Genomic DNA, 26,582 nt, shown 5'->3' on the forward strand with positions numbered 1-26,582 from the left:
AGACTGAGAGGCCAAGCCGCAGAAAGGGCTGACTTGACAGCTCCTGACTACCGGCTTTGTTTGCGTTGAGCAGGTGCTGAGGGAACCTGCAAGATTGTTGCAACCTGAGGCCTTTGTCTGTCATCTCCTCATACCCTTCTCTCCACTGCTTTTCCTTCTAATAAAATATCTAGCCTTCTCTTTTCCTTTCACTTGCTAGCCTTCCTCCCTTAACCATGCCGATGGCTACAAGTGTCAGAAAGGCTTTCTCACAGCGTCAGCTTTCACCGAAGTCTTTATCCTCAGGCCTTCCCAGTGCTTGGTGTGCTGGACAAACACACAGTTCCATGTCCTACCAGCACTCAGACGCCTCCCGTCTCCAAACAAATTCACTTTGGTGTCGCCCAGGCTGGCTTTTCCTCCTCCTTTCCCTTTTTCTCCCGCTAGCCTCAAGCCCCCAGTCACCTCCGTGGAAACCTCACACACCTTCACCTTCTCCTTTCTTTCTCTGAACCAGGGGTCCTCCCACTTGAGCGTGTGATTCAGTAGGTCTGGGCCCCGCCTGGCAATGCGCATGTCTAACAAGTGCCCCGAAGATGCTGCTGTTGCTGTGAGAGCCGCTGCGCCACACGGCCCTGTTGCGCTGTCCTCACTAAGTCCTACTGTCTTCCACCTTATGGCCACTTCTCAACTACTCCCGCTGACTGCCTCCCTTTTTATCTCATCAGGACATCCTAGCTGGGGTCTGTGGTGCCTCACCCCCTTCACCCCAACCGTCCTGTCCCTCAGCTGCAGCTGCCCTCTCCACATCGTCTAAGACATCCCCACTGCTGGAGGATACATTCTAGACTCCTAATGCAATGTCAGAGGCTCCTCATAACTGCACCCCAAACTCCTTCTGAGATCTGATCCCCTACTTCGCCCCACCAGAGCCCCTATGCTCCAAGCATGGTAACATCCTGTTCCCCAGACACTTCGTTTTCTTTCTACCTCTTTCATAACAGTTTAGAACATTTGAAGATAAAAGAACTGGGGCCAAATGCCAAGTATTCCACATCCTAGGTGTGTGACTGCACAGCCAGTCACTATCAGAGAGGACCTCAGAGTCTTCCTCTTCCAGATACCTGGTGATAATAACACCTGTGCCTTCCCAGCAGGGATGGCATCAGATTAATGGGAAAATGCATTCAACACATGGACCACAGTGCCTGACACATAATAATAGCTGCAGAACATTTCACGATATTTACATATACATTTAATAGTTTGGTCAAAATGTATGTTGTTTCTAGCTATAGCCCAGGGCTATGGCCTGGGCCTATAAAAAAGTTTTCTCTGATTAAAGTTTCTCAGTGCTATTGAGTTGAACCCTGAAACCCGAACTCATTAGCCATCCATTTACCAGACAAGCCTGCTTTTTAAATCAACACATTTGAGAGCCTCTTCCCAATGGTAATTAAATTAGTGAGTGTGTCTGGCCTTGAATAGTCAAGTGTCATTCGTTTTATTCTTAGTTAAGTCGATGTGACAGCCCTGGCAGGACCAAGATTTTCACTGTCAGTCTCAAAGAAGCCAAGACATGTACTTATTACGTCAAATGGACGGTTGTCAGTGTTATTTCACATTTGCTTATGTAAAGTTCTACATTTGCAAAATAAAATTACATCCTCTTGTTATTTTTTAAATCTAATCTTCCCTTTGGAAAAAAAATGTTGTTTTAAAGTAATTTTCTTATATTTTTTTAGGCTTACCGCCAATTCCTTCAGCTTCCAGAACGGGCTTTGCAGAATTTTCCATGAGAGAACGCATGAGGGAGAAGTTACAAGCTGCAAGGGTGAGAGAAACAGCGTGAATATGTTGTTCAGTGCTGATTGCAGTCCTCCAGGTCTTGTCTCGCTTGCTTGTTTCGCTCAAAACTGCATGGATTTGAATACCGTTAAATGTGATTTTCGTATTTTAAATGTTAATGGAGTATTGAACATTGGCGCAGATGAAAATTATGCTTAAGAAGAACTTAATGTCACTTTTCTAAACCACTTCACTTGATCTTATCCCTGAAAGAGATACAGTGTGTATTTTTCAATGATTATTGTCCATTGAGATTGTGGCTGGTTTTCACAGCATTACTGACCTTATTTTCTGTTTGACTTTTAGTCTAAAGCAGAAAGTGCATTGCTGCAGGAAGCCCCCACCCCTCGGCCCAGGCGCCTACGAAGTCCTAGCAAGAAAGAATTGGAGACTGAATTTGGCACAGAGGTAAGAAACAGGCCATCTCTGCTTTACGATCAAAGACAGCAAAGCGTAATACAAAAATTCCAACAAAAATTCTGAACACAGCTATGCACAGAGGAGGTGTTCAATGCTTTTTAATAATCATAATAGCTCCTTTGAGAGACTGCTACTTGGTGCCAGGCGTTTTGCCATGTCTATTGCTATCACATGTCATTATGCAAGCACCCTTATGGGATGGGTACTGTTATTTTCCTTCCCATTTGACAGATGAGCAAACTGAGGTTCAGAGCAGGTGCAAAGCCACCCCCCAGTTACAGAGCACGTATGGATTTGATCCCAGCTCCCTCTCATTCTCAGTCTGTCTCATGGGTCAGAGTTGCGGGATCCATGGATCTTGCTGGGAAACAGAGAGAGAGAGAGAGAAAAGTGCAGGGCCAGATGGGAGGGGCCTCGAATGTTACACTACGGAGCAGCCATGCAAAGCTACTGACGATAGGATGAGGAGGTGGTTTGAATGCATTGGCGTGATTTGTGTTCAAATCTGAGGTGGAGGGCATCTCAATGTGTGCTCCTCTAGAGATGTGTATGCAGCAGTTCTCAACCTTTCACAGGGGTCGCCTAAGACCTTCGGAAAACACATATTTTCGATGGTCTTAGGAACCGAGATACCGCTCCTCTATCCGTCTCCAGGCACATATGCAGATACGCCCACATACGAGTACCTGGTGACCCCTGTGAAAGGGTCGTTCGACCCCCAAAGGGGTCGCGACCCACAGGTTGAGAACCGCTGGTAAAGAGGAAGGGACCAGGCCCGGAGAAAGAGCTTTAGGAGCAGTTCTGCTGTGATATGTTTGGAAGTTTTGAGAATGCCTTTGTTTCCTGGGGGAAAGAAGACTGAATGAGGAAGGTCTTGACACTTGGAGAAAAACTTACAGTAAAGACGCATGATGCAGACAGGAAGCCAGTGAAAGACAGAAAGACTTGTCAGGGAAATAGATGAAACACAAGCTGGTACGACGGCAGAAGAAGGAAGGGGAGGAATGACAGAGCAAATGGCTCAATGAAGTGTTTTCAAGCCAAACCAATGGTTCATTGTTGATGATGATGATGGTTTGGGTATTTTTCACCCTTGAAAGAAAGAAGCATAGGCTTTGGGAATATTTTTTAGACAATGCTCTCTCTTTTCCTTTTTCTATAATGAGATATTATAAACATTTAATCTTTATCTATCCAGACAAGCCAACGAATGCCTGATTACAAGGAAAGCTGTAGCCATGCGCCTTTGTAACAGCCTGTGGTTCTTTGGTAGGAACGCTCCTTGAGTCCAGTGGAACGGCTTTGTGACAGTTTGCTACTGTGTTCTATGAAGAAGACATTTCTTTTTCTTTAATTCCAATTTATTATTTTCCTCATACAAACCATAATTGTAAAATATTGGAAAATAAAGAAAACCTACCTAAAATCCCATCAGCTTGACACAAATGCTTCGGTTATTTTGGCAGGTGTGTGAGTCTCAGCATCTCGCCAAGTGGACTAAGTGAGAGAAGAGTATCCTTGTCTATACCTCCTGATTGAAAAATCAGCTCTCACTTGTCCATGGGCCATGAATATGATATCCCAAATAAAGCTGGAAGTGTTAGAAATACAATATACTCCCTTGGCTTACAGGGCATTTATTTCTCCTGAGCAGGACCTTGAGCTATTGTATATACCTGTTATATCCCCTAAAAGCCATCCCTAGAGTTGAGGCAAACATCAGCTGTCTTGTCTTTAGACTTGACCTTAGGTTCTTAAGGGAACATCTCACTCAGCAGCACACTTCTGTGTGTGTATACATCATCCCAGAAGGAATATGTAGAGGATATGAATGGACCATTCATATCCTCTGGAGCCGAGTGGATAGCCCACGAGGACCCCAGATGCTGGACCTCAACTGTCCAGCGCTGAATGCTGCCAAGCTCACCCCCTAGCTGTGTGACCTTGGACTTGTCATTTATTGACACTCTGGACCCCACTTTTCTCATCTGTAAAATAGGGATACTACCAGCTATTGCGTTGAGGATTCAATGATTCCATGCATGTTACAGTGTTTCAAACAGTGCCTGCCACATGGTAAGCCCTCTCTGTGTATTAGCTAATGTTAGAAGCTGTAGAGTCAGAGAAAAAGAGAAACCAGTTGGGAATACTTTGGACAGTAATCCAAATTCACCAACACAAACCTGTGCTCACTTTCTTTTGCATTCCTTTTCACTTTATACTCAGTAACTTCTAATAAAAGAACAAAGCCAAACACAAATCTCCAAGAACACATAAACACCAAGGTGGAAATAACACAGAACATTTGAATACCTGGCCTCCACTAGACATGACCAAAATGTCTCTATCTGTGGGCCTGGTCCAGTGTCCCAGGTCACCCTAGATCTGATCCTTTGACACCCTCTACCTGTTGTCCAGCCAGAATCTATGGGAGACTCCTTCTTGCCAGGTGTCCATTGGGCTCTGAACTCCCTGTGATGACGGTCACAGCCCACGCTCGAGGATCCCAGACAATGGAGGTGCAGGTTAAGCTCTGTGCTGGGTGCTAGATGAAAAAGCAGGAGGAGCCAGGTTCTAGATGGGGTGGATTATTTCTTTATTTATTCATTTATTTATTTATTTACTTTAGCTGAGCCATCCTGCCACCTGTTGATGGCACAGTGGCAGCTCAGCTTGGGCCAGGAAATGAACCAGTGACCCTTTTGCTCAGAGCTCGCACTCTTGAGTGAGCTCTTAACAAACTGAGCCACTCAGCCGGCCTCTAGAAGGGGTGGATTAGAAGAGAGATGAGGACGAGGTGGGAACAACACCTAGTAGACTAGTTCCCAGAGGAGAGAAAGAACACCCAGGAGTATCAGCATATCAAGCCAGCACAGGCGGAAGCTCAGCTTCCAGTGGGAACAACAGGTCCCCAGGCTCACAGAAGGACAGGCTGTGTACCCTGCAGGGTATATGTCAGGCTTATTTACAATCAGACATTTTTGATACTTCTCTTCATATACTGAAATGATCCTCTGTGAACTGGATAGTCTATTGATCTGTAGGAGAAGTAACATTTTTCATTTTAGGTTCTATTGAGTATAAAATTTTATATTTGTTTAGTCCTGAAAGAGACAGAGCTAAGTAAGAAAATATTCAGCAACCTTAATCTTCAAATATCTTTGACATCTGTTCATATTTAATTCTTTAGGAATGTTCATCTGCATCAGAAGATAAGCCTTGTAAGGGTTAATGCTTTTTTTTACAACATCCTTAGTTTCTGGATTTAAATGGTGTATCTATCATTTTTGTTCTCATCTAGCCAGGTAGAGAGGTGCAAAGGACTCAACAAGAAGATGACTCCCAAAGTTATTCCAAAGTCAAGTTCCGTGATTCTGTAAGAAAAATCAAGTCTAAACCCCCGGTAAGAAATCCTGTCTTTTAAAATCATGCTTGTTTTAAATCATGCACAACTTTAAGTCATGTTTTTGTCAGTATGTTTGTGGTTTTCAAAAATATGCATTGGGAGATGATGATAGACATGACCTAACCCTTGCCATGGAGTATGCCAGAAAAAAGTATGAGAAATAATTCCCACTTTCAAAATCCTGGACCCTAGCTCTGGAGAAATTAGAATACTGCCTGATTTGGAGCAGGGAAACACGTGGAAGGGCAGGAAACGTTCGTGATAAGACAATTTGTTCAGCTCTGAAGTTGCACCAGCTTTCATTATGGGGAAACAGGAGGACACTAATTCAAAAAGAACCAAAACCAAACCAACAAACAAAAAGTGTCTTGTTTTTTAAAAAAAGAAACAGGTTAGCAAATCCTGTATCGCTCATAATTAAATAAAACTATCTCAATGTTGGCCTATAAAACAATGAATACACTTTTGGGCATTTTAATCATCTTTTTGAAAGTGTATACTACTATAAATAATATATTTATGTGCTTGTGTGAGTATAAATAATAGCTGGTTTATAAAAAAGTAATTCATTAAAGACACTTGTTAAAGGGGGCCACCAACTGCCTCTTGCACTTGTTTAAGCTCATTACCAGTAATCTCGTACCTTCAAGAAAGGTCATCCGCTTACGATGCCTAGAACGTGCCTGATGCCATTAGCATCAAGCCAGCTGTCAGTGAACTGTGCAGAGCTCATTGCAGCTTTTAGAATCTGAAATCCTGTTGCTCCTTAGGTTGCTCCTGGCTTCCCTTCTGCTGAAGAAGCCTATAACTTCTTCACTTTCAACTTTGATCCTGAACCTGAGGAATCAGAGGAAAAACCAAAGGCAAAAAATAGAGGCGGAACTAATCAAGAGGAGGAGGAAGGAGAGGAAGCAGAGCCGCCTGTGCGAGAAGGAGTCAACAAAATGGTATTTAATGTTATGATGGTAACGAGGAGAGGGGTGGTGACGATGATGATGATGTGCTAGCCAGGAAGAAAGTGGCTGGGAACAACCCTGCCACCACCACATAGAACAGCTGCTCATTCGTGTCTTAGTTGAAAGCAATGCGAATACTACGTTCTTTCTAGTACTTTCTGTAGCCTTTGATTTCACCCCATAATTTGAGTAGTGAGGACCTTGATTAAACCTGTCCATCTTTCTTTTGTGGGGGTGGTGGGGAAGGCAGAACAATGTAGCTTGCAGATTTTTCTTAACAGACTCTACACAATGATGAATGTTCATTTCACATGCAAACTGTTGGCCTCTCCAAGACAAATGAAGCCTTGCTCTCTCCCCACAACCTCACAGGCAAGCACCCAAACTACAACTCAGATTACATAATTGTGAGTGGCCTAAGATAAAAGGAAACATTCCAGTATAAAAACTGTGCAAAGGACTTGAATAGACATCTCTCCAAAGATGATATACAAATGGCCAATAAGCACATGACAAGATGCTTACCATGACTAGTCATTAGAGAAATGCAAATCAAAACCACACTGAGATACCACTTTAGAAAAATTAGAATGGCTATTATTTTTAAAAAAGAAAAGAAAAGAACAAGTATTGGCAAGGATGTGGAGAAACTAGACCCTGTGCATTGCTGATAGGAATGTAAAGTGGTGTAGCCACTGTGAAAAACAGTATGGAGGGTCCTCAAAAATTTACACATATGATCCAGCAATCCCACTTCTGGGTATATGCCCAAAAGAATTCAAAGCAGAGGCTCCAACAGGTATTTGTACACCTATGTTCATAAGAGCATCCTTCACTATAGCCAAAAGGCAGAAGCAACCCAAGTGTCCATCAACAGATGAAGAGATAAAACAGGGCACATACATACAATGGGATATTATTCAGCATTAAGAAGAAAGAAAATTCTGACACAGGCTACTACACAGATGGAACTTGAGGACATTATGCTAAGTGGAATAAGCCGATTATAAAAGGACAAAAATTGTGTCATTCCACTTACATGAGGTCCCTAGAGTTGTCAAATTCACAGAGACAGAAAGTAGAGGGGTGGTTCCCAGGGTCTGGGAGCCTGCCAGGATGAGGAGTTACTGTTTCATGGGTTTTCAGTTTCAGTTGGGGAAGAGAAAAAAGTTCTGGAAATAGATGATAGTGATAATTGCACAATGACATGAAGATACTTCATGCCACAGAACTGTACGCTTACAGTGGATAAAATGGTAAATTCTATGTTACTTACACTTTACCACATTAAAAAACGGAAAGGAAAACACACTAGAATGTTTCAGAATTTGCACAGTTGGCCTAGTTCTATGCTTAACTTTCAATCACCTCCCTTGAAAAATGCCTCCCAGGAACATAATTTCTTACCTAGGGAATCCGGCAGCTTGTTCTATGATAATTGTTTTACAAATCAATATTCAGTTCGTTCTGCCTCAGAACCTCTCATGTGGTTGCAGACAAGGTGGCCAAGACGACATCACCTGAAGGCTTGGCCGAGTGAGAAGTTCTGCTTCCAAGACGCTCATTCATCTGCCTGGCATTGTTGATGGGAGACCTCAGTTCAGACCTCCCAGTAAAGCTGCTGAGTGCCCCCAAGACGTGACAGCTGGTTTCCCCCAAAGCCAGTGATCTGAGAGAAAGCATGACCTAGGGCCAGAAGCTACACAGCCGCATGTGTATTTTACCCATTAGCAGCAATTCACTAAGTGCCCACAGCGAAAGGGAGAAGAATCCGGGTCCAGTGTTGGAAGGCAGGACTATCAACAGATTTGTGGGCTTCTACTTAAGTCATAAAGCGTCTCTCCAAAAGCCACTTCTCTTTCCTTTTGCATTTTCTCCCCTGGAATCTGTGTTCCTAAAACTGACCTTTTAAATCATACGTACCTTGAGTCCCTGCTCTGGTCTGACCTGACCCTTTTTTTGTATTTTTATACTCGAAGTGGATTTAGTCTTTCTGACAGAAGTTTTAGATCATCTGCAGACCCCTTCACTAGCTTCCTTTTTCTGTCTTTTCTGCAGTTTTATTAGTCTTTGTGTCTTTGCTCACCACAAAGCAGAGGTGGGGCGAGAGCCAGAAAAATCACACACTGAAAATAGGGGTTTTTCCTCCTTTTCCTTTTCTGAGATTTTTGGCATTCTCTGCCTTCAAGTTATGCTGAGAGCTGGGTTACACTGTAGATTTACTTCTCCCTTCTTATTGTTTTGTATATTAGGAGGTAGGTAGCTAGACCGCCATCACTGTCTTCTGCTACCTGCAAGTCCCCACAGGATTTTTAAAAATATTGCTCATAAACAGACACCAGACTTAAGTTTTAAAAAGAGGAGAGAGGAGAAAAAGAAGGAGGAAAATAAGAGGGAAAAGCTGAAGAGGAAGAAAGAGAAGGAGAAAAAAAAATCAGAAAAGTCTGAGAAATACTCAAACACCATTAACACACTTCTGCTGACATTTGCGATTACAGGCAGGCTCTGTGCTTGGAATTTTTACATGTGCCATAATTTTATCCTCACAAAATTCAAAAAGGTAATCTCTATGAATATCTCTCCATTTTACTGTTGAGATAACTAAGGACCAGAAGGGCAGCTAAGCTCCCTAAAGTCACCAGGCAGCTGGGGTGAAGCTGGGATTCAAGCCCAGGCAGTCTAAGTGAGAACCTCCACCCTCAGTGCCTTTGCACTAAGGGAGGGGATGGGGGCGGGGGCAGTGCCAGGGGGAAGCTTATGATGCAACATAACCTAGGAACCCAGGCTCTTTAAATAAATGTGAACAAATAAGCACCCTCTGAGGAGGCCAGAGTTGTTCAGATTTCAGTTGCTCCACTCAGCATGTCTCTTCTGACTTCAGCCCATTCTGATTTTGACATTTTCCAAGTACATGGAATAGTGAAAAACAAAGAAAATCCACTTGGTAAGTATGGAAGGCCACGTTGATTTACACTTTCATTTGAAAAAAAAAAATGAAAGAGGAAAGGCAACTTTACTGTAGGGTATGCTGTTTGATGCGTTTAATTTCATGAATTATTTTTTCTATGTAAACTCATCACCTTAGCGTGACTTTTTTCTTATTTTTTAACATGATGCAGGATGAGGAAGACCTGCTTGATGGCAAAGATGCCGAGGACTTCTTATTGGGCTTAGATCCCGCAGCTGGAGATTTCGTGGCAGTCGGACCTGCAGACTATGAAAGTATCCATGCTCGGCGGCAGAAGGAGAGAGACATCCTTTTCATGCCCAGCAGGCTGACAGGTACTGGCTTGTCCTGTCTTCCGGCTCAACTCCATTTTCTTTCAAATGAAATATGACTGGTGCCTAAGGCGCCCGATTTCTACTGCTGACCCCAATTTCTAATCTGATTTAATAATCCAGACACATCTTCAGACAAAAAATGTAGAACATGGGTACATCTCTATTCAACAAACACTTACTGATAGCAGGAGACATCCCAGAATGCCGTGGGAGCCCCTTCATCACATCAGTGGCCGGTGCTGGAGGCTGAGAGGACGTGAGACTCAGGAGATTCAGGCTGGGCAAAGGACCAACTCTGTTTCATCCTCTACTCGCACCCACTATTCTAGAACACTTTTGTGCGCTTTAGCCAATCCTCCAACACCAATTGGGTGTCGCACAATTCCATTCTGACACAATCTGCCTGGGGTTAGTGCAGAACTTACAAATGAAGGGCTCAGTCCCACAAGACTGCCTGCTACTTGAGAGGCCAGTCTCAAGCAGTGGCCTCCCAGGTGATACACATTTCTACTCAACTTTGCTACAAATCAGCGGTTCCCAGGACTCCCTCATCAGGCTCCATAATTTGATATAACAGCATATAGAACTCAGGGAAACACTTACATTCACTAGTTTATTATACAGTAAAGGATATGATAGAGAAGACAGGTAAAGAGACGCATGGGACATAGTGTGTGGGAAGGGTCTGGGAGCGTCCATGCCCTCTCGAGGCGCACCACCCTCCCAGCGCCTCACCGCACCAGAAGCTCCCCCAACCCTGTCAGCTGGGATTTGCATGGAGGCTTCATTATGTAGACACAATGGATTAAATCACTGCCATTGGTGACTTCATCAATGTCTAGTCCCTGTGTCCAAGTCCTCTCCCCGAGCTGGGAGAGAAAGTCCCATACCTCTACCCACACGGTTGGTTCCCCTGGCCACCAGCACCCATCCTGACTCTTCAGGGGTCATCTCACTAGCATACAAAAGGATAGACAGTTATCACTTTGGAGATGCCAAGGGTTTGAGGAGCTGTATGCCAGAAGGCAGGCTGGTGGCAAGTCCTCATGGTGGGGAAGTGGCCAGCGTACTGGAGCGGGACCATTTGATTAACTCCCACTGACTACTCCTTGCTTCCTTTCTGCCCTGGGCTTCCCTTTGCTCTTTTCTCCCCCTGGAATTTCCTCTCCTCCTGATGCCCCTGAGGGATCTACCCAGTTAGCAGTTGACGCTTAAAATGGCAGGGCAGCCTCAGTCCTATCAGAGAGCCCCCATCAGGCTGGGAAGGGGCCTGAGCTCACCTCACTTGGACTTGGATTTCTTTTCATCTGTCTTAGTCTACCTGAGTTCCAATTAAATGCTGAGCCAAGGATAAGTTATGTTTTGGTCTTGAATCATACATGTTCAAAGTATTGGCATGCGTTGGCCAAGTTGCCTTGTAAAGTAGGTAGCTGGCAAAAGTGCCCACAGGTTATCGCTTTTCAATACTAATAACAGTAACAGTAGTGAATACATTCTGTGCACTTACTGCAAGTACTTTTTTCAGCACTTGGTGTATATCCTCTAGCATGGCCCATACCAGGGCTGGAGAGGTATTGCTTTTCATGCTCATTTTACAGATGAAGACATAGAAGCCCAGAAAACAGAAAAACTTTCTCATGAAGGGAGACTGGGTCTGTGTCTCCCCAAGACCTGTTGGCTTGGCCATGGGGTCACCTCCTCATCTGGCCCTCCCTCCAGGTCAGAGAAAGGCTGTGCTCCCACCTGGCTCAGAGCAGCCACAGTGCAGCCAGGATGCCCTCAGCCTCTTCCTCAACCCCACCAACTCCTAGTTTCTGGCCCCGTCTCAGCCACCTTGGGGTCTAACTTCCATCCCAACCCAGGTGGCTCCAGGGAGAGGCCTAACAGTGAGTCCTCTGAACTAAAACACAAGTGACAAAGCTCCTCCTTGTGCAAGGCTGCTGCAGATGCATTGCTCTGTCTCCCCAGGAAGCATCAGGATGCACTGTGCTAGGTGTGTAGCCTCTGGAGTGAGTCACCTAGATGAGAAAACTGCCTCCCTCACTTTACTAGCTTCATGTAAAAATAGCTTGGGCCATATGAGGAGGTGACCCCATGGCCAAGCCAACAGGTCTTGGGGAGACACACAGACCTAGTCTCCCTTCATGAGAGAGTTCCTCTATTCTCAGGTGCCTCAGCTGAAGACAGGAGGGAATGAAACTACCCTATAAGATGACACTGGGTATGCATTTTTATTTTGAGCATGGAGGAAATCCTATGAGTGAAGTGACCCACACATGGCAAGGGATCAAGAATAATAACTTGTTACTGTCACTATTGTTATTATTGTTTAGAGGATGGTTTCCCAAAGTAGAATGCGATCACCCCAGGGATGGAGGAAGAAAACATCAAAACCTCTACTTACACATATTTTTAATCTCAACCTTTCCTAATTTAATTTTGTACCCATGATAGTGCACGCATAATAAATAAACATTCCGATATTGGGCAAGTGCTCAAAAATTTTCTGATGACAGTTTTGAAGGCCACTGGGTTAGTGATAGGCTGATGTCTAGACACATACATGGAGGGGTAGGAAAGAGAAAAATGAGTAAAACAGTAGTTTGCCCCATGTTTTCTAAGGACGCAGACATAGGTTTTTCTAGGAAGACTGGCATTAGTTGATTTTTGTAGGTGGGTTTGGGATGCAGTGTCCAAGTGGCCACAGTTAAGAAAACTAGCAGATTTGGGGATCTGATGTAATTTTGAGTAAGACAATTATGAAACAAAAACAAGTCTCCGTCTTCAATCATTAATTCCCAAGTTATATGCAGCCCTCACAGGTCAGCATCTGCCGGCCCCTCCTGTGATTTTCCCCTTGTCCCTTGGGCCACAGCAGCAGACCCTGTGGTCCTTTTAGAACCGAACATCTGCTCACGTCACTCCCCAGAGAGGAGCCCTCAGTGATCCCACCCCTTGAACAGACCCCGGCTCCCCCGTGACCTGCCTTTCCCTCCTGCCCACCAAGAGCCTCCTGTCCAGGCACTGCCCCTGGTCGCTACACCAGGCATTCTGGGGGGCTCCCTGTTCCCCAACACGCCCACTCGGTACACGCTATCCCATTATGCAAATATGCTTCCTTGTCCCCTCAGGACCACCTTCTGCCTCCGCCTTCAGGTATCAGAGTAAATGCACGGCCCTGAGGAAAGGCTTTCTCCCCTGCTCTAGCTCAGGTTCATCCCCTCCCAGCCCTGCCTTACCATCCCCGGTGTATGTTCTTCACCACACTGACCGCTCTCTGAAATGGTCTCCTTCAGACTTGACCTCTGCTGCCTGTCGCTCCCCTGACCGCACAGGGCCTCCTGCCTGCCTGGCACAGGGAGACTCCTGGTAAAGATTTGTTCTGTGAATGAGTCAGAGTGAGGGAACAAATGAGGTGATGGTCATGCTTACCAAACACGCTTTGCAATTTACAGAGCATTTCCGCATACTTTACCTCACTGAATTCGCCCAAGAGCCCAGGGAAGTAGATATCATCATTCCTTTTGTACAGAAGAGTTCAAAGAAGTGCCTGCCCAAAATCCAGTCCCCAGGGGAACTGGTCCTTGGACGCCAATGTCACATTCCTCAGTCTGCCAGGCTGGCCACTTAGGTATTGAATTATTTCATCATTCTACAACAGGTTGTTGTCCAGAAACACATTCATTTTAGTTCTGCTTTCAGAAATTAGTTTGGAAGATGTGCACGTTCCAAGAACCGGAAATGAAATCTCCGGTGGTTGTTTTAATTCAGCCAATCACGGTTTGGAATGTTAGGTGGGCACTAATGGCTCTGTGTCTGTGTGTGAATTATCTAGTGCCTGCCTATAAAAAGCTTCCTGAGAACGTGCAGCCCAGATTCCTGGAGGACGAAGGCCTGTACATCGGAGCAAGGCCGGAAGTGCCGCGCACCACCCAGAACACAGTGGAGAACAGGCTACTGGTGCAGGACCCCGTAAGCACACAGCCCCGCTCCCCAGTGTGGCCGCGAGCGACCTGGTGTGGTCCTTTTTCCCGGTGGGGCCGTCACTGCGCCATTGAACCCATTTCCTCTTGAGGGTGTCTACACACAGTGACTCAAATTTTTTTTTTTTTAATTTGTCTTTCAGTACATTTAGTGATCCTCAAACAGCACAATGTCTCCACTGCTCAAAACCCATCTTCTGTTAGCTGGATTTGGGCTTCTGCTAAGTCAGATTTTGGCAACCTTTTCCCAAGTCACAGAAATGTTTAATGGTCCAAAGACAGAATGTTCTCAATTGTTTTTCTCCTACGCTTTTTTTTTCCCCTTAAATTTTTAATGAATAGGAAATAAATGTTTCTGTAAGCATTCATTTCAACTTTTTCTTAAGCTTTTCTTGGAGGAGGGTATATCTTAAATTAATTATGGGGCATTAGTGAAGACTCAATTTCTAATGGAAACAGAGTTGAGAAGATCTATTGGGAAAGGGGGGACAGTACATGAGATGTGTATGTTGAACTAGAATTTCCCTGCCAACATTGTTTATTTTGTAAACCATTTTCTGTCAATTAGAAGAAAATGTTGTCCTCCTCTCTGCTTCATCCCCAGGGGAGAAAATGGTTTGGAGATGATGGCAGAATCCTAGCACTGCCAAACCCCGTCAAGCCGTTTCCTTCACGACCACCAGTGTTGACACAGGAGCGAGACATGAAGGCAGAACTGGAAACGCTGTATAAAAAGGTAAAACTTCTCCCCGTTTTTAATACATGAATTTGCTTGTAAATGCTTTACTTCTTGAACAGCGTGGAGTGCTGCATTAGTAACAGTCTACTTCAATTTTTTTTTTTTTAAGATTTTTATTGGGGAATTGGGGGAGGAGAACAGTGCTGGGGAATTGGGGGAAGGGGAACAGACAAGTTGCTGTCGTTTGTTCTTCAGTCTGGTTGTGAAGGACGTTGCTTCACTGGCCCAAGTTGGCACCATCATTGCGTTCTTCCCAGGTGAGGCAGATCAGTCGCCGGCTTCTGGACAGCCACTCACTGCGGCTGCTGGCCGCTCACGCTGGCTGCTGGCTACACACGGTAGCCCATGGCAACCCACTGCCACAGGGACTGCAGCCTACGCCGTCGCCGGCGACTCANGGCAGCCCAGCTCCAGGTTGAGCTGTTGTTCAGCATCTTAGCTGTAGAGGGCAGTGTCACTGGCCCTCGTATGTGGGATCCGAACCGGGGCCCTCTGGCATCCCAAGCCAGTTCTTAACCATTGCGCTGCTCGGCCGGCCCTTCAATTTTATTTTTAAAATCATTCACTATCTTATACATAAAGAACAAGCATCAGGTATATTTATAAGAGTGATTCTACTGTGCTCACCTAATCCCATCTTAACCAAAGGAGTGGTTTCCGAGGCAGGGATGGCTAAATCATCATCTTTATTTGCATATCCAGGTTAGTTGTCCTTAGTTTTCTTTTCTTTCTGTTATCTTACACACACCGCAGCATTACTTTCCACTCACTGTCACTTTATTATGTAACTGGAGGGTTTTTTTGCAAATCCTTTTTATTGTATTTCCCTAAGCCCTGGTACCAGGCTGCCCGACTTGAGTCCTGGCTCTGCCACTCTTTGGGTGAATTTGGCCCTCAATCTCTCTTTGCTCCAATGTCTTCATCTATAAAGTGGGCATAATAATAGCTCTACCTGTAGGATTGTTGAGCAGATTAGTTGAGACAAGACAGATAGGTGCTGAAAACAGCTCAGTCAGTGCTGAACAGGGGAGTGGTCTGCCTTCATGTTTAATTATATTATTCTTGCTTTCCTGCAGTGCTGGGCAAGGATAATCTCCTTCGGAGACATGTGTAATTATGCATTTGTAACATGTCAACACTGATAAAGTAACACAGAAAGAGGGGATACAGTGATCATTCTATAAAGTGGGCGATGACCAGAGGAAAACACAGGCACAAGGTCAGGGAATCTGCGCAGAGTGAGGCGTTCTGCCAGCTAGCCGGTGGCTTCGGGTAGCTCCCCTGTACCTCTCTGGACCTGTTTCCTTAACTGCAAAATAGAAATAATAATAATCTTCTCTACCTCACAGGATCATTGTGAGTACTGAGATAATGTTTGTGAATGTCTATAAAATATTGTCGTTACAGACAAGTATTAACAAGTGGCTACTTAGTGCAGAAATGTGATCCTGGTAGTAGATTTACAAAACAAGCATAAATATAGGTCCCAGCCCATGAGGGATTTATCATCTATTTGCTTACCTGACAAAGATATATGATATAATTAGTGATCGAGGCAGTATCAGTTTATGCACATATCTAGCAATCCATCCATCTATCTCTTCAGCTATCCATCCATTTCAGCATAGAACATGGATATAATGAAGCCCTATATTATGGGTTAAAATTAGAAAATAGAAGAGTAATTACAATGGAGAGTAAAGTATTGAGGGAGTCCATTAATCTTATCTGTCTCCTTGAGAAGTTCTGAACCAATTGGGAAATGCACAGAGGTTGGAGAGCGGAGGGAGATGCAGACCTCAGCTGCACCGAGGGTAGAACTGGACGGCAGAATGCCACTTGGAACCGAGACCAGACGGGCTTCCTGCTCCATCCCCCCTGAATTATGTCCCCTGTCTAGACACACGCTGGTAGCTAGACAACTGTCCCCAATGAACTCACCACAGGGGGGCCAGTGAGCACGCTTCCCAGGAGAGAGCTAAGAAGAGACAGCCAAAGGCCACTGGCTACTTTGCCCAGCAGAGGACCTGGACTAATGGGTCTTGGGCTCCAGCTAACCCATCAATTAGACACATTCTTCCTTCTCTCTTGGAAAGGAGCCAGTGGGGATGGGAGAACAAGGAGAGATGCGCAGAGGGTTCCCTTCTAATACTTGTAAGAGAGGCGAGCTTCCTGTCTTGTGGGCAGAAATAAGAAAGTAGAGGAAGAGAATCGTTCCACTAAGAGGGCTGGTTATCCAGCATCACAGAGCAGAAGAAGTTAGAGGAGGGAGACATCGTGAGGCTGAAGCCTTCCCAGGTCATTTCTTAGAGGATTAGGCTTTGAACATGGCAAAGAATGAAGAACGTGTTGGAGTGCATCAGGAAGAAGCAAAGGGTTTTAAATTCAACGGAGGCAACGTTACACCCATCTCTTTGTTTCTCCATAACAAGTTACCTATTTATTAAGTTCACTGCTGAAATGTATATCTCAGTCATTTTTTTAAATGTGGTTATGATACTTTCCAGTGATTCAAAACACAGTGCATTTCTTACAGAATTAATATTTTTACATTTTTTAAAAATTTACTAACTTGTACCTTTTCCTACATTTATTCTGGTTTGTCCGATGTCAAAACCCACGTTTTTTCCACTGCTCCATGATCCAAGTCTTTAAAAAGGTTAAGAAACAATTTTAAATGCATATGGCCTATATTTTCAGTCTTATGTCCAAAATATGCCTTCAATCCAGGAGTTCTGACAGGATGCAGGAGCAGAGAAATAAATCAGCAGAGATTATTTTATTCATAATTGTTAATCCATCTTCTCTCTCCCTCCTCTACTACCCTGAAAGTGACTCAAGGGCAAAGGTTGGCTTTATCCTTCTTCTAACCCTGGCACTTAGTAGGAAGCCTGGCTCATAGTAACATCACAAGACAAGTATGAATTGAACATCTTTAAAATGATTTTGCTGAGCCGAATATATCTAGAAGAAATTCTTTCTTATCTATTCCTCTACTCAGCTTTCTCTCCTGCAAAACAGTAGCTTTTGTAGAACCTGATTTAATCCTGGCACCCAAGTTATAGAAAACCAAGTCAGTATGCTAGGTCAGGAGTTAGCAATTCCTTGGGCTCTTAATGGAGCCTTGACGAATGTATGCCTCAGAGCTGTCGGGACTGATGATGCTAACCATCCCAGCAGAATTGACTGAAGCCCCTCCCCATTCAGAGCCAAGCCCCGTTGTTCTTTGGTTGAACATGCCAGTTCACATGATGAATTGTGTTAGATAATGTAGGAGTGTTATTTAGAAAGGAGCTAGTATTCAGCCCCTACTTCTTTGAACATTTTCCTTAATTACAGAGGAGAAAACAAATCAGTTGTTGTTTTTTTTGTTTTTTGTTTTTGGTTCTTTTTTGAGAGGAGAAAGTCAGGCCTTTAATAATTATAATAAAAAAAATAATAAAAAAGCTTACGAACAGCAGTGCAACATTTCTTCCCCCACAAGTTAGTTTTTAAAAGTGAAATATTCTACTGTTCCTAAACTGAGAACCTGTTTTAGAAACCATGAAAGATAAAGAAATGCAAAAAGAGATTAGATATTGTGCAAAGAACAAAACTAAACCTCAAATGAGGAAGAATGTGATTTAAGACCTCTTAAGAAGGAATGAATCCAAAACTAAAAAATAAAAATGCCAACTGGGACACAGCAGGTAACACATAAAATATATATAAAATGCACTTTGTCTAATCGTGACAGCAAAGTAGAGTTAGAGTTGTTGAAAACAGTCCAAACGGCTTCCTCCCTTTCCTGCTACTTTCCTTCCTTTCCATTTCATTCCTTCCATCCTGAATTGAAAGTCTACTATATTCTTGCTAAACTCTGGGAATAAAGAGGTAACAACATTCAAACTTGACCACAGGGGGACTTTTCCCCTAGTGTGGGGGGACAGAACTGTCATCAAATGTTGAGGGCACTGATTGTAAGTCAGCATGGCATTCCTGGGGGCAAACATGTACGGGCGTCCCCTTTTCAACACTGCTTACTGATTTGAGGGATTTATCATGATTCCAACTTCCTTGTTAGTTACCACTGGATAAAATGATCACATTTCCTTTCCACTCTTCTCACCAATTTTTCACAGAAGCATTGCTCACCAACTATTACAAGCACTGCATTACTCAGCATTCGCTGAGTTGCAGATGACAGAATTCCAATGCAAACTTGGTGGCTTACAAAACCGGGAAGGAGATAAATCATTAAGTTGTAGGAGGGCCTTTAGAAACCAGGGCATCAAGGGCTGGGACCAGGAACTCGATGAGGGCGGGTCTTTCTACATCTGTCTTTTCTCTGGTTCTCCTTGAATATTGACTGGGCTCATTCTCTCCTATTGCAGGTAGGCCAGAATTCTCCATGTGTTAAGGTCCATGACCCTTGATAACCCAAGCTTAGCAACTCTAGAGGAAAGGCATCATATTAGTCCCAGAGGTCATGTTATTATAAGGACAAGCTGGTCAGTTGTAAGGGGGACAGATGCCCATCCAGCTCATGCCTTGGAGACATGCCCAGGAGATGGAGAATGAGAAAGCTTCCCAGGAAAGACGTAAACAAAGGCTATAGAATCTAGAGCAGGTGCTGGGCTGGATTCAGGCTTTGTTGGTATTATTTTCCCAGGGCAAATACAGAAACTTGTATTTTAATCCCACCAGTGATTATTCTTTTTCTGTACAACTTAAAAAATTTTTCCTCCATTGGCATGCATCTCTGCACATACTGAGAACATCAGCAGATAATCCATATGCATCACTTCTGATTTTGATTCTGGTTTTCAGTTTTCAGTTGAAGAGTGAAGAATCAAATGAATTTCAAACTTAAAATAATATGCCCTATAAATATCACTTATACTTGGGAGACATTGTTGCTACTGTTTTCATGACAGCTCTCAGTCTGTAAAAAAAGGAAAACAGATATAACAAAAAGAAAGACAAGGAAGCAAGGGCCTTTCTCCCCAATAGGAAGAGAGTTGCGGTCTTTTGAGCATCCAGACCAATGACTGCCAGAAGTCCTGGAAGTTTTTTTCACTCAGTTGAGCTAAGCTGAAGGCAGAGACCACCAGCAAACATTTGACCTTGGGGAAGCAGACGCAACGTACAGGTGACCCAGGTAACATTTCAAGTAATTAGAGCCATGCTACCAACGGTACTTACTCATACCAAGAAGAGCACAAGATGCAACCTGAGAGCCACACCCTGAGCGATCTCATAACTCTGCGGTAAAAGGGAAGTCAAGGCAAGAGGCAGCGGGAGCAAAGCAATCAGGGAGGAATTTCCCCTTAAGTCCGTGGGGTGATGTTTAGCTGTGCATGTCTTTGGGAAGTGGGAATTTTTCAATGAATCCAGGTAGTCTGGGTGGTCACAGAACACATAATGACCCCATGCAGATTAAGAACTTTTAACATGAGTGCAGGTTGTAATTGAATACTTTTACCCAGATGAAAGAGTAAAGAAATGGGCCTTCGTGTTGCAGTCTAAAGTGGAACGATATGAATGGCCAGCACTGGGACTTTCATAAGGTACTAAATATCGGTGGAGTATCATTTAGGTAGGAGTGACCCTTCTGCCCTAGAAATCCAAGTAGAGATTCAATTCAGGATGTTTCAATGGGACTAAGGCATAGTCAGTCCACTCCTATTCAAGCCCAGCATGTCTGTAAACAAATTCCCGTTTTATAAGGAGACTTTTAAAAATAAAAAGCCTGTAGGTCTTCTCATCAAAGACAGACAATGTTTTATAGGAGAAAACGTGTTATTTTATTAAAATAAATGCAGGATACATTCTTCTGGAGTCCTACAGGAAACCGTAAGTCCTAAATATACATTAATAGCCTACTAATCTGAGGGAAGTATGAAATTAAATGGTTAAAAATAAATAAACTCATGTATTCTTACTTGTGAATACCAGTACAAAGCAAGCAACAACATATCGAGACAAATTTACTGGTAAATTAAGACTCATGTATATGCTGTAAATGCAAATACTGGTACTATCTCGATGACTAATGCAAATAGTGGTACTATCTTGATGACTAATAGTAACTGAAAAGCGGATCACACTATATAACAAATGCGAGTACATTTCTATACCTACATACTTGTACACACACACACACACACACACACACACACACACACACACACACACACACACTGATCCGGGAGTTCGTTGGAATCTTATAATCCTAGGATTCCAGTTCTGGAGTCCCCTCCTCCTGTTCCAAGTCTTCCTGTGCACGCCCAGGCCTTACACCTTCTGCCTCATTGTTATAGCGATCAGACCCGTCTTCCCTCTAAATTGGTGGCTGCTTGAAGACAGGCTCCACTAATTGTAGACACCCATTCTTCTTTGTGGAATAAATGGGATTACATATGCAAAGTACTTTGTATGGTACCTAGTGATCTACAAAATGCTCAGCGAATCTTTTTTCCTCAGTCTCCCATTTCTACAGATGAAGAAAGAGGCTCAGGGAGATGTAATGTCCTGCCCAAGTTTCCAGAGCAAGTTAGAGTTAGAGCCAGAGCTAGAATCCAAGGTTTCTGACCCCAATTCAGCATCTTTACATGATGCCATGAAGAAGAATAAAATGTGGGCCGGCCAAGTGGCGCATTGGTTAAGAGCTGGCTTGGGACGCCAGAGAGCCCCGGTTTGGATCCCACATATGAGGGCCAGGGACTCTGCCCTCTACAGCTAAGATGCTGAACAACAGCTCATCCTGGAGCTGGGTTTCCGTGAGTTTATGGCTACGGTGTAGGCTGCAGCCCCTGCTGCAGTGGGTTGCCATAAGCTACCATGTGTAGCCAGCAGCCAGCGTGAGTGGCTAGCAGCCACCATGCGTGGGCGTCCAGAAGCTGGCGACTGATCTCATCTGGGAAGAGCACAATGATGGTGCCAACTTGGGCCAGTGAAGCAACATCCTCCACAGCTAGACTGAAGAACAAAAGGACAGCAACTTGTCTGTTCCCCTTTCCCCAATTCCCCAGCGCTGTTCCCATCCCCCAATTCCCCAATAAAAATCTTAAAAAGAAAAAAGAATTAAACAAAGAGATTACCAAACATGTTACCACAGTATAAAGGATAGAAGCTTCAATTCTGACTGGAGTTTTTGCAACTTCCACTTAACCTCATAATTGGTAAACTATACGCTTGTGTTACATAGTTTTATATTATCATTTGCCGGATAACATAAATGGCTTCCAAAATCTCCCCTCTGCAAAAAGGGAGGGTCAAGTGATGTGTCTTAAAGCCCACTTCCTGATTAGAGTCAGTCTACAACAGAAATGAAGACACAAAATCCAAAAGGCTCCTCTCCCTTGGAGCTGTCCAACCTCAGAAACTAGATTCCCACAAAAGCAGTAGTGATCATGAAGATTTTATGGAATAAAAACAAAGAAATATCTATCAGACACACAATACACCAAGCGATCCAGGAAAGTCCCAATGAAAATTTCTATTCCTATTTTCTACACACTCAGCTGCTCCAACACCCTCCTCCTCTGTTACTTTGTACATGGAGAATATATCTATGATCCAAATAATGATTACTTTGGACTAGAATCTATGCTTCTCTCATTAAAAGAATTTCTAGGTCACCAGCTACAAAGCCCAAGATTTCAAGAAGTGGAATAGTCTGCATGATAAAGATTAGGACTATGATTTAGGAGAGAGAAAATCTAAGATTTCAAAACAAGGTTGAAATGGTTTCTTTCCTAACCCCTGGTCTTTCATTGCATTTTTCAAGTATTCGGAAAAGAGCTGGCCTGTAAAAACCCCAGGAAATAGGGGAGGGAGGTCATCCTCCTGGCTTGACCCGGGTAGGTGGTACTTTGCATATGACTTGTCTTCCCCTTGGTCATTAAATCATTACCTAGTGAGAGCTTTAACTGTTTCCCTCCTACACTCTGCTCTCTGGCAGGCCGTCAGATACGTGCACAGAAGTAAGCATGTGATTGGATCTGGAGACCCTCCTGGAAATTTCCAACTGGACATTGATATTTCAGGGTTAATCTTCACTCACCATCCCTGCTTCAGCCGAGAGCATGTTTTGGCAGCCAAGCTGGCCCAGTTATATGACCAGTACCTTGCAAGACGCCAGACAAGCAAGGCAACATTTCTTACTGATAAGGTACACTCTTCCATGTCTCTTGTTGGCAGGGTTGGTTCTTCTGATGAGCCCAAACAACAAAATACCTCCAGCAGCAAACGCTCATGTGCCTCTTTCACATGGCCCCTCTACCTAGGATGTGTGACATATTGTCCTACCTAGAGGCAAAAGGAAGGATATGACGATGTACTTCACATGCAAATTCAGTGGCACACCCTTGGCTTAAAGAGAAAGATCTGTGCACAAGGCACAAGTGACCTCACCCACCAGGAGTGGGGATTAGATGGAAGAAGGTACAGGGCTGTGTCCTGCTTATGTGATCTCAGATGCTGAGACCATTCGTGGCATGAGAATCTCTCTGTCCTTAGAGATCTTCTCATTTTTATATGTAATTTCCCACAAGATGGTACCTAAACACAAGTCAGTTGTTTCAACTGATGCTCAAATAAATGGCTATTCATTTTGGATTTATTTCCAGTGTTAACACTAGCCCATAGTATTTTCACAGGCAAGTTTGACTACAGACAATTTTAGTCTTCCACCCTAACTTTAAAACTTACTAAGATAAGAGATAAAGCCACGATATCTCCTTTTGTGAACCTATAATTTTATGGTCTCGTCACATTACAAGAATATCATTGTGTGTCCGGGGCCCAGAGACACTCGCATAAAAGCAACATTTCTCATGAGCAGCTTGATCATCAGAGCCACAGAACAAGGATAGACACACACTGTTCTGTAGTATTCCTTTTTTGTTTGTTTGTTTTTTAAGAATAGAAGAAATAGCTCTCTGTCAAAATTCATTTTGGTGAAAGCCTGGAGACTGCTGGATGCTTGAACGTCCATTCACAGATTGCTGGCATCAATTTTGCCCTGGAGAATTAGGTGGGTCTGGGCACATAGGGAGTAGAGTGTCTAATTCAAAACTTGTATCCATTATCTTTTTAAGCTCCAAGCACTAAGAAATGCTGTTCAGGAAGGCCTTGACCCAGCAAAAACTCATATAACCCAAAAAGCCATCAAGGAATATAAAGCTGAAATTCGGTGAGTAAAGTCTATAATTATAACTTCCACTTTTTTTTTTTTTACTGCTAATGTATACTTGTTGAGAGTTTATTTTTTTGTTTTTCTGAATGTACTGAATACATGTGAAATTCAGCCAAGTGAATTAATGAGACATAGCCATCATATTAACACCAAATTTGAAGTCCAGTATGAAAGCATGACGATGTAGGATTCTGCAACTAGGACACTCCTCTGGTGGAAATAAATATTGCTACAGCCACCACTTGAGGGAGCAGCCTGTCCACAGACAAGCAAAGTGTTGTGATGCCCGTCACAGCAGTTCCCCTTCAGATGTGTGTATTTTCGGAAGCCACGTGCACATGGAGGCGTGTGCAAGGATTTCACAGCATCATTTACAAAATCAGAAACTAGAAACAACCCCATCCCGATGAACACATCTTCTAGAGTTTTACACTGAATGTCTATTCCAGGGTAAAGCAGGACTGAATTAGATCTGCATGTATCAATAATGATAAGACAATGTTGAATTTTAAAATCCAGGTGTCAGAGGATATTTGCTGTATGATACAATTTACTAAACTGAAACACTACTCATTTGTCCTAGGTACATGCATGTGTAGTACATAAGAACAGAAAAGACACATGCCAGCTAGTAAATGACAGAGCCAGGATTCTGGGTTGTCTGGTTCCAGTATCTTTGCCCTTAACCACGGTGCTTTACTGCTGCTCAAAAAGAATGCTTCTTATTCTAGCTCACTGCTTTCTTGCTTTTCCAAGGTCTTCAGAGGGTCCCAAATCTTGGCCACCCGACCACTAACTGGCTGTTATCTTCTGCCATCTTACTTTTCCACAGCCACCAGTTGAATGATCAGAAAGCTGGTCCTCTGGTGTCTGTGTAACCATCTCCACAGACTAAGTCATCACAACCTCCAACTCAAGCCTTCTTTCTGGAGTTCAGGAGGCGCTCGTCCATGAAACGCTGCCTCTGGTTTCCTAAGACACTCCCTTAGGCAAATCTTACATTATATGTTACCGTCATTTGTCTATGTGTCTATCGTCTGAGCTAAACGCCCTGAGGACAGAGATGCCTTCTATCTCTTGGACCCTTATGAATCCTGTCGGCATTTGCTCAAGCTAAAAAAAAAAGAAAAGAAAAAGTCTAACAAATTAATTATGTAATAGAGTACCTTTGGGCTCTGAATTTGGCTATCAGTCATCGAGAGGGCTTAAAGTAAGGCAGTAAATAATTCCCAAACACTTTAAATAATAACGAAAATAAAAATGAAAGCATTTTCCAAGGATGGCTCTTCAAATCAAGCCCAAAATGATGTTAATCTAATTCATACTGAAAACTCTTCAAGGCATGTAGTGTATTACTTTATCTTCTAATGGTAGATGCTGTGATTTGTGTTAGCACAGACAGATGTGAAGATGTTTGTTGTTAACTGGAACCGCAGCATGCTGCCCTATATTTACAATAATTTAGCCCATGAGAGCTGTGTGTACTGGGCCCTTTATTTTTATAGCTTCAAAGGCAGCTGTTTGTTAAGGGTGCATAGTATTAATAAGAATTTTAAAAGGTAATTTAATTTAATCGAAGTCAACTTCACCTAGAGAACAAAATTAAAGAACCTCTCTAAACAGATCAACATCCTATTGTTCTCATATTTTATTCATATTTTTTATTTTCTAGTACTTAAGAAATTTTTAGCTGTTAAATATGCAATCACTACAACATTATTAGTTTTTTTTAATTTGTAAACACACCTAAACAATTTTTGAATATCTATCCATGTATTATATCTTGTAGGCAAACAAGAAAACTGCGTGACGCTGAACAAGAAAAAGATCGAACATTGCTTAAGACCATCATAAAAGTTTGGAAAGAAATTAAGTCCCTTCGGGAGTTCCAGAGGTTTACAAATACACCCTTGAAACTTGTTTTGAGAAAGTAGGTCTTTTTCAAAAATTGTTTTATTGGGCTATATCATGTGTAGAGAAAAATGTATAAAACATATAGTTTAAAAAATAATTACAAAAACATACTAAGAAATGTATAACCGTGTAACCACTCCCCAGGTTAAGAAAGAGGACATTATCAGTATCAGGCCGCCCCCATGTTCCTAACCCAAATACATCCCCCTCCACCCCAGAAGTAAGCAGTGTCTGAACTTTTATCACAGTGTTTCCTTGGTTTTAGTTACAGGTTTGCCATCTCTGTGTAATCCCTAGGGATACATAGTTTAATATTGCCTGTATTTGACGTTTCCATAAATGAAAGTATATTGTGTGGATTCTTTAGTGAATACACACTTTTTTCTTTTCTTTAATATTATGTGAGATTTATCTACTGTATGGCACATAGCTGTAGTTGATTTTCTCTGTTTTATAATTCTTCACTATATGGATATTACAAAATTTGTCCATTTTCCTGTTGATGGACATTTGAGTTGATTCCATTTTTCAACTGTTATAGACAGCACTTTTGTAGACATTTTTGTACATGTCTTTCAGGGTACATGTGTCTATGTTTTCCAGAAATATACTGGAAGTGAAATTATTAGATCTTAGGGGATGTGCTTCTCCAAATATTTACATGCTGATTCCAAACATTTTTCTAAGGTGGCTGTACTAATTTATACTTTCACTAGTGTTCCGGTAGGTTCATATCACACATATCATCCACACCACCTGGTGCTGTCAAACATTAACATTGTGCCAAGCTGAGGGTATGTCTTAATTTATATTTCCCAAACATGAAATGGCCATCTTTTATACAGTGTCTTTATCTTTTATCTTTTATAAAGTG

General features: G+C 43.0%; 1 protein-coding gene across 4 annotated transcripts in view; it reads left to right on the forward strand.

The window, feature by feature from the left end:
• The window catches only part of CC2D2A (coiled-coil and C2 domain containing 2A), a 115,997-nt gene that overhangs the window by 21,562 nt on the left and 67,853 nt on the right, over positions 1–26,582 (forward strand). For all 4 annotated transcript variants that reach the window (XM_019626343.1, XM_019626345.1, XM_019626344.1 and 1 more), the window contains exons 4-13: positions 1,725–1,813; positions 2,134–2,235; positions 5,549–5,650; positions 6,424–6,600; positions 9,729–9,891; positions 13,727–13,863; positions 14,479–14,610; positions 22,559–22,768; positions 23,697–23,791; positions 25,584–25,724. In XM_019626343.1, coding sequence (XP_019481888.1) covers positions 1,725–1,813; positions 2,134–2,235; positions 5,549–5,650; positions 6,424–6,600; positions 9,729–9,891; positions 13,727–13,863; positions 14,479–14,610; positions 22,559–22,768; positions 23,697–23,791; positions 25,584–25,724 — 1,348 coding nt within the window. The remainder of the gene's footprint in view (positions 1–1,724; positions 1,814–2,133; positions 2,236–5,548; positions 5,651–6,423; positions 6,601–9,728; positions 9,892–13,726; positions 13,864–14,478; positions 14,611–22,558; positions 22,769–23,696; positions 23,792–25,583; positions 25,725–26,582) is intronic.

The sequence above is a fragment of the Hipposideros armiger genome, unplaced genomic scaffold, assembly GCF_001890085.2.
Source record: "Hipposideros armiger isolate ML-2016 unplaced genomic scaffold, ASM189008v1 scaffold_666, whole genome shotgun sequence".
Lineage (NCBI taxonomy): Eukaryota > Metazoa > Chordata > Mammalia > Chiroptera > Hipposideridae > Hipposideros > Hipposideros armiger.